The sequence below is a fragment of the Dendropsophus ebraccatus genome, chromosome 9, assembly GCF_027789765.1.
Source record: "Dendropsophus ebraccatus isolate aDenEbr1 chromosome 9, aDenEbr1.pat, whole genome shotgun sequence".
Lineage (NCBI taxonomy): Eukaryota > Metazoa > Chordata > Amphibia > Anura > Hylidae > Dendropsophus > Dendropsophus ebraccatus.
The window spans coordinates 4,273,585-4,282,301 of record NC_091462.1 but is presented as its reverse complement, the minus strand read 5'-3'; the positions used below and the strand labels follow the sequence as shown (position 1 = coordinate 4,282,301).

General features: G+C 50.9%; 1 protein-coding gene across 4 annotated transcripts in view; it reads right to left on the bottom strand.

The window, feature by feature from the left end:
- Positions 1-953: 953 nt before the first annotated feature.
- Positions 954-8,717, bottom strand: part of CYP27C1 (cytochrome P450 family 27 subfamily C member 1) — a 48,180-nt gene continuing 40,416 nt past the window's right edge. For 3 of the 4 annotated variants that reach the window (XM_069984806.1, XM_069984804.1, XM_069984807.1), the window contains exons 3-9: positions 4,291-4,490; positions 3,981-4,190; positions 3,695-3,858; positions 3,432-3,598; positions 2,801-2,879; positions 2,073-2,276; positions 954-1,315 (exon numbers count right to left, since the gene is read on the bottom strand). In XM_069984806.1, coding sequence (XP_069840907.1) covers positions 1,199-1,315; positions 2,073-2,276; positions 2,801-2,879; positions 3,432-3,598; positions 3,695-3,858; positions 3,981-4,190; positions 4,291-4,490 — 1,141 coding nt within the window. In that variant the 3' untranslated portion in view covers positions 954-1,198. The remainder of the gene's footprint in view (positions 1,316-2,072; positions 2,277-2,800; positions 2,880-3,431; positions 3,599-3,694; positions 3,859-3,980; positions 4,191-4,290; positions 4,491-8,717) is intronic. The other variant, XM_069984808.1, reaches the window with a different exon arrangement.

Sequence of the window (8,717 nt, the reverse complement as noted above, 5' to 3'; positions counted from 1 at the left end):
CTGCAGCACCAGACATGACAAGCCGTGTACGGATCCTGCAGCACCAGACATGACAAGCCGTGTACGGATCCTGCAGCACCAGACATGACAAGCCGTGTACGGATCCTGCAGCACCAGACATGACAAGCCGTGTACGGGTGACACTTGGGAAGCATCTGGCACCTGCACCTGATGTGTATTGTGGGAACAGTGTGAGGCTCCGCCATCCGCTTCTCACCTTCACGGCACACTACTGCCCCCCGCAGCCATACAGCGGCATTACAGCCTCACAGTTCCTTATAACATCGGGGTGAAAGGTCTCCTAAAGCCTAATCCTTGAATAGGAAACGTCTCTTATACTTTGTGTTTCGGCTCCGGCCTGCCATCACTGAATGGAAGGTATAATCCTCTCCCATCCAGAAAATCTCATGGCTGACGGCAGAGACAGCGGGAAGAAACGCAGAGCAGCAGAGCGTTCTATTACACAACGATTAAACTTCCTGAAAGCCAGAGTACCCCTTTAATGTTAGATTTCTGTAGAATCACAACATTCAGCTAAAACGGTAAAACGTTCATTACAATCATAAGCAAGATGAGCAATCACGGAGGAGGAGTGCCGCAGCGCACACCGGGATGAGGAATGCTGCAGCGCACACCGGGATGAGGAATCATGGAGAAGGAGTGCCGCGGCGCACAATAGAATGAGGAATCATGGAGGAGGAGTGCCGGGGCGCAGAACGGAATGAGGAATCATGGAGGAGGAGTGCCGCAGAGCACACCGGGATGAGGAATCATGGAGGAGGAGTGCCGCAGAGCACACCGGGATGAGGAATCATGGAGGAGGAGTGCCGCAGAGCACACCGGGATGAGGAATCATGGAGGAGGAGTGCCGCAGAGCACACCGGGATGAGGAATTATGGAGGAGGAGTGCCGCAGAGCACACCGGGATGAGGAATCATGGAGGAGGAGTGCCGCACCGCACACTGGGATGAGGAATCATGAAGGAGGAGTGCCGCACCAGGAGAGGAATGTGGCCATGTTCTGACCTGGGCAGATTCAGCTCCCCCATACAGTATGAGGAAAGTGGACACAATATTCTCGTATAGAACGCTCCTCCTCCTCTGCCGCCAACATCTATAAAATCACAAGTCCGGATTAAAAGAAAGAATCCTGGTGGTCGGTGCTCCTCCAGGCACAGGTGGCACTTGGGTCAGGGCTCCTACTCACGGTCCACGTAACGCACATTGATGGCGCCCGCCGGGCACAGCAGTCCGTGGGTTTTTGGGAGGACACTTTGTGTTTTCGGTGAAGTCTTGATCTCAAATTTCTGGAGGAGCTGAGGGGAGAAGAAGAGACAGAAGATGAGCTCCAGACTGTGCAATGTGTCTGATACACAGCTCCAAATCCCCTGCATAGGAAGGGTTAAAGGGGAACTAAACATCCAGGCGTCTGGAAGCGGTCTCCATACCTGCAGAAGTGCTGCCATCCTTCACTATATGGAAATATGTGCAGAGATACATTGTGTATGCAGATCCCTCCCCCCTGCTTCCCTTCATGCCCCTCCCCCCCACTTCCCTTCATGCCCCCCTCCACCTCCCCCTGCTTCCCTTCATGCCCCTCCTTGCCGCTTCCCTTCATGCCCCTCCCCCCCACTTCCCTTCATGCCCCCCTCCACCTCCCCCTGCTTCCCTTCATGCCCCTCCCCGCCGCTTCCCTTCATGCCCCTCCCCCCCACTTCCCTTCATGCCCCCCTCCACCTCCCCCTGCTTCCCTTCATGCCCCCCTCCACCTCCCCCTGCTTCCCTTCATGCCCCTCCCCGCCGCTTCCCTTCATGCCCCACCTCACCCCGCTTCCCTTCATGCCCCTTCCCCCCACTTCCCTTCATGCCCCTTCCCCCCGCTTCCCTTCATGCCCCCCACCACCTGCTTCCCTTCATGCCCCTCCCCTTAGGTCACCCCCCCGCTTCCCTTCATGCCCCTCCCCTTAGGTCACACCCAATTCCCTTCATGCCCCTCCCCTTTGGTCACCCCCCCTGATTCCCTTCATGCCCCCCCCCCCCCACACACACACACACACACACACACACACACACCTGGGCCAGTGCCAGGTGAATCTCCAGCTCAGCCACCCTCTTGCCGATGCAGCTGCGGATTCCATAGCCAAAGGGAATGGAGCCAAAGTTCTCGACTCTGTCCAGGTGTCCATTGCGTAACCAGCGACTGGGCCGGAATTCTTCTGCCTTTGGGAAGTAATCCTCATCATAGGAGGTGGAATAGTGGCAAAGGGCCAGCTGGGTCTGTGGGACAAACAGGTGGTCAGCGACTACACCCGTCTCCAGCCACTACACCCGTCCAGGGGAGTCAGCCACTACACCCGTCCAGGGGAGTCAGCCACTACACCCGTCCAGGGGAGTCAGCCACTACACCCGTCCAGGGGAGTCAGCCACTACACCCGTCCAGGGGGTCGCCCACTCTGTATAGAGCTTACAGTTTTTTGAGGTCACTGTGTCAGTACGGCCAGCATAAGCAGCTCTCCTTTAGAAGGTTGTAGAACTTTTTTTCCCACTTTATGTGGATAAAGCTTAAAGGGATTATCCAGGATTAGAAAATGTCCGCTTTCTTCCAGAAACAGTGCCAATCTTGTCCTGAGGTTGAGTGTGGGGGTTTTGCATCTCTGTTCCATTGAATCCATTAGAATTGAATTGCTACACCACACACAACCTGAGGACAGAGGTGGCGCTGTTTTTGCAAGATAGTAGCTGTGCATAATCCCAGAGAACCCCTTTAAGCAGTGTGTAACAACATTGCTTGTGACACTCACGCCTTTAGGGATCAGATATCCTCCAATAACCATATCGTCCTGGGTCACTCGGCCATTCCCTGGTAAGACTGGAAACAATCTGGGGGAAAAAAAAAATAGAAGTTAGAGTCCCCTCCTAGTGGTGAGAGCAGCGCCCTCTCCTGTCCCTGGTTACGGCATGTTATTAGGTCAGGCACATCACATTGTATAGGACGACACTTAAAGGGATTGTTCTCAAAAAATGTTTCTTTCAAACAAACTGGTCCCAGCAAGTGCCAGAGATTTGTAATTTACTTCTATTACAAAATCTCTAGTCTTCCAGTACTTATCAGCTGCTGTATGTCCTGCAGGAAGTAGTGTATTCTTTATAGTCTGAGAGTGCTGAAGTACTGGAAGACTGAAGATTTTTTAATAGAAGTAAGTTATTTCTGGCACCAGTTTTATTTTAAAGAAAAATTTGGTGAACTACCCCTTTAAGCCAAGGGGATCACTGGGTCCCTATAGATGGTCAGCGGGATCAACCAGTTGAAGTATGGGGTGGGTGACCCACAGTGACCTCTGACAGAGGTTTATAGACAGCCCCCTATCTTATATAGAGGTAGTGCACACTATATACCGTATACAGCTGTAACCCCCCGGCCCGGCCTCTCACCGGAGCGTCTCCTTCAGAACGGCCCTCACTAGCGGCAGCCTGGGGACGTCCTCTGCAGTCGGCACCACGTCCTTCCCGAGGTTACTCACAATCTCATTGTAGACCGTCTGCTGGATCTGAGGGTTCTTGGCCAGAAGGTAGGTCGCCCAGGAGAGAGTGAAGGAAGTCTAGAGTATGGGGGGGCGAGAGGGGACGGCGGGGGGTAAGTGGCTCAGTATCTGCCCTCTGTGACCCCCCCCCCCCCCCGAGGAGACCACCATTACCGTATCCACTCCGGCCAGCAGCATCTCGGTCATGTTGGCGTAGAGTTCCTCCACAGACAGCTCCTTACTGATCAGCAGGGAGGTCAGGAGGCCCCCTTTAACCTCCTCCCCCCTCTCCAGTTTGGATTCGATCTCCTTCAGCTTCTTATCCACATGGATCTGACCTGGAGGAGAAAAAAAAAAAAAAATCAAAATCAAAAATATATTTAAAAAAAAAACAAAAAAAAAAAAAAAAAAACACAGGCAGAACTACTGTCCGTAATAGGTGAAAACGTCCGATCCTTACTGAATCTGAAGAGTCCGTCCCAGGAGCGGCAAAACTCCTCCCAGGGTTTAGGGATGAATGGCCGCAGCCACTTTGGGATGGCGCCGGCGTACATGGTGGTCTTGAACATGCTGAACATCAGCTCCAGAGCCTCGATGTACTCCAGGGTCTGTGAGGGGACGCGGTTATCCAGGCAGCCCAGCCGCGACTCGTACAGAATGGTGGCCACAGCTGGGGGAGAGCCGGAAGGAGCGTCCGAGAAGACAAACATCACTTATAATAACTAAGCACATTCATGTCAGGATGGTCAGGGCGCTGGCCGCTGCTTTACCTTCCATCGAGTACTTGAAGTAGAGGTCATTGACGTTGGTCACAGTTTCTCCATCATCTTCTTCAGATCGGAGAACTCGGATCCTCTTGATCAGGTCAGCAACAACTTCATTGACTCCACCGGAATATTCAAACACGTTCCGGGGCTTCAGGATCTTCTGGCGTAAAACACTGCGCATGGAGAGCCACTTCTTACCTTCCCTGATGAGAGACAAGCTCATAACCTGAGTATAATGATATACAGCTGCTATAACCTGGGTATATACTGTATATATGGACAGCTGGTATAACCTGGGTATATACTGTATATAATTATATATGTACAGCTGGTATAACCTGGGTATATACTGTATATAATTAAATATGTACAGCTGGTATAACCTGGGTATACACTGTATATAATTAAATATGTACAGCTGTTATAACCTGGGTATATACTGTATATAATTATATATGTACAGCTGGTATAACCTGGGTATATACTGTATATAATTATATATGTACAGTTGGTATAACCTGGGTATATACTGTATATAATTATATATTTACAGCTGCTATAACCTGGGTATATAATTATATATGTACAGCTGGTATAACCTGGGTTTATAATTATATATGTACAGCTGGTATAACCTGGGCATCTCCTGTATATAATTATATATGCACAGCTGCTATAACCTGGGCATCTCCTGTATATAATTATATATGTACAGCTGGTATAACCTGGGTATATGCTGTGTATAATTATATATGTCCAGCTGCTATAACCTGGGTATATACTGTGTATAATTATATATGTACGGCTGGTATAACCTGGGCATCTCCTGTGTATAATTATATATGTACAGCTGGTATAACCTGTGTATATCCTGTATATAACTATATATGTACAGCTGGTATAACCTGGGGATCTCCTGTGTATAATTATATATGTACAGCTGGTATAACCTGTGTATATCCTGTATATAACTATATATGTACAGCTGGTATAACCTGGGCATCTCCTGTGTATAATTATATATGTACAGCTGGTATAACCTGTGTATATCCTGTATATAACTATATATGTACAGCTGGTATAACCTGGGGATCTCCTGTATATAACTATATATGTACAGCTGATATAAACTAGGTATATACTATATATAATTATATACAGTACAGACCAAAAGTTTGGACACACCATTAAAAGAGTTTTCATGACTATGAAAGTTGTAGAAGGCATCAAAGCTATGAAATAAGACATGTGGAATTAGATACTTATCAAAAAAGTGTGAAACACCTGGAAATCTGTCTTCTATTCTTGGTTCTTCATAGTCGCCGCCTTTTGCTGTGATTCCTGCTTTGCACACTCTGGGCATTCTCTTGAATGTCACCGGAAATGGTCTGCAAACAGTCTTCAAGGAGTTCCCAGAGATCCTCCTGGGTCACATGGCCCCCCATCACTCTCCTCCTGGGTCACATGGCCCCCCCATCACTCTCCTCCTGGGTCACATGGCCCCCCATCACTCTCCTCCTGGGTCACATGGCCCCCCATCACTCTCCTCCTGGGTCACATGGCCCCCCATCACTCTCCTCCTGGGTCACATGGCCCCCCATCACTCTCCTCCTGGGTCACATGGCCCCCCATCACTCTCCTCCTGGGTCACATGGCCCCCCATCACTCTCCTCCTGGGTCACATGGCCCCCCATCACTCTCCTCCTGGGTCACATGGCCCCCCATCACTCTCCTCCTGGGTCACATGGCCCCCCATCACTCTCCTCCTGGGTCACATGGCCCCCCATCACTCTCCTCCTGGGTCACATGGCCCCCATCACTCTCCTCCTGGGTCACATGGCCCCCCATCACTCTCCTCCTGGGTCACATGGCCCCCCATCACTCTCCTCCTGGGTCACATGGCCCCCCATCACTCTCCTCCTGGGTCACATGGCCCCCCATCACTCTCCTCCTGGGTCACATGGCCCCCATCACTCTCCTCCTGAGTCACATGGCCCCCCATCACTCTCCTCCTGGGTCACATGGCCCCCCATCACTCTCCTCCTGGGTCACATGGCCCCCATCACTCTCCTCCTGGGTCACATGGCCCCCCATCACTCTCCTCCTGGGTCACATGGCCCCCCATCACTCTCCTCCTGGGTCACATGGCCCCCCATCACTCTCCTCCTGGGTCACATGGCCCCCCATCACTCTCCTCCTGGGTCACATGGCCCCCCATCACTCTCCTCCTGGGTCACATGGGCCCCCATCACTCTCCTCCTGGGTCAAATGGGCCCCCATCACTCTCCTCCTGGGTCAAATGGGCCCCCATCACTCTCCTCCTGGGTCACATGGGCCCCCATCACTCTCCTCCTGGGTCACATGGGCCCCCATCACTCTCCTCCTGGGTCACATGGGCCCCCATCACTCTCCTCCTGGGTCACATGGGCCCCCATCACTCTCCTCCTGGGTCACATGGGCCCCCATCACTCTCCTCCTGGGTCACATGGGCCCCCATCACTCTCCTCCTGGGTCACATGGGCCCCCATCACTCTCCTCCTGGGTCACATAGCCCCCCCCCCATCTGTCTCCTCCTGGGTCACATAGCCCCCCCCATCTGTCTCCTCCTGGGTCACATAGCCCCCCCATCTGTCTCCTCCTGGGTCACATAGCCCCCCCAAAAATAAATGATGGTCCAACTAAACACAAACCAGATGGAATAGCGGCCGCTGCAAGATGCTGTGGTGGCCATGGTGGGTCAGTATGCCTCGAATTTATAACAAATCCATAATAGTATCACCAGCAAAACACCCCCCCCCCATACACACACACCATCACACCTCCCCCTCCATGCTTCACAGTGGGCACCAGCCATGTAGACTCCATCCGGTCACCTTTTCTGCCTCGCACAGAGACACGGTGGTTGGAGCCAAAGATCTCAGATTCTGACTCCTCAGACCAAAGCGCAGATTTCCACCGGTCTAATGTCCATTCCTGGTGTTCTCTACCCAAACAAGTCTCTTTTGCTTTTTGTCTGTACTTAGCAGTGGTTTCCTAGCAGCTATTATACCATGATGGCTGCTGCACAGAGTCTCCTCTTACCAGTTGTTGTAGAGATGTCTCTGCTGCTGCTGCACAGTCTCCTCTTACCAGTTGTTGTAGAGATGTCTCTGCTGCTGCTGCACAGTCTCCTCTTACCAGTTGTTGTAGAGATGTCTCTGCTGCATAGTCTCCTCTTACCAGTTGTTGTAGAGATGTCTCTGCTGCTGCTGCACAGTCTCCTCTTACCAGTTGTTGTAGAGATGTCTCTGCTGCTGCTGCACAGTCTCCTCTTACCAGTTGTTGTAGAGATGTCTCTGCTGCTGCACAGTCTCCTCTTACCAGTTGTTGTAGAGATGTCTCTGCTGCACACAGTCTCCTCTTACCAGTTGTTGTAGAGATGTCTCTGCTGCTGCACAGTCTCCTCTTACCAGTTGTTGTAGAGATGTCTCTGCTGCTGCTGCACAGTCTCCTCTTACCAGTTGCTGTAGAGATGTCTCTGCTGCACAGTCTCCTCTTACCAGTTGTTGTAGAGATGTCTCTGCTGCACAGTCTCCTCTTACCAGTTGTTGTAGAGATGTCTCTGCTGCTGCACAGTCTCCTCTTACCAGTTGTTGTAGAGATGTCTCTGCTGCTGCTGCACAGTCTCCTCTTACCAGTTGCTGTAGAGATGTCTCTGCTGCACAGTCTCCTCTTACCAGTTGTTGTAGAGATGTCTCTGCTGCACAGTCTCCTCTTACCAGTTGTTGTAGAGATGTCTCTGCTGCTGCACAGTCTCCTCTTACCAGTTGTTGTAGAGATGTCTCTGCTGCTGCTGCACAGTCTCCTCTTACCAGTTGCTGTAGAGATGTCTCTGCTGCTGCACAGTCTTCTCTTACCAGTTGTTGGAGAGATGTCTCTGCTGCTATATCTCTGTGTGCCGGCACTGACCTGGTCTCTGAGCTGCTGTTACCTGTGATTTCTGAGGCCGGTGACTCGGATTAACTTCTCCCCTGCAGCGGAGGTGACTCTTGCTCTTCCTCTCCTGGGCTCCTCATGTCAGTCAGTCTCTTTGTAGCACTTGATGGTTTTTGCACTTGGGGACTTTCACAGTTTTCCCAATTTTTCGGACTGACCTTTATTTCTTACAGTAACGACGGCCGCTCGTTTTTCTTACTTAGCTGCTTTTTTTTCTTGCCATAATTCAAATTCTAATGGTCCTTTTACACGGAACGATTATCGTTCAAATTTGCACAATAACGATGGAATTTGAATGATAAGCGTTCCGTGTAAACACAGTGAACGATCAAACGACGAGTGGTAAATCGTTCATTTTGATCTTTCAACATGTTCTCAAATCATCGTTGGTCGTTCACAAAAAAATTCGCAGATCGTTCTGTGTAAACAGTCTTTCACCTATGTGTGAGATAGGC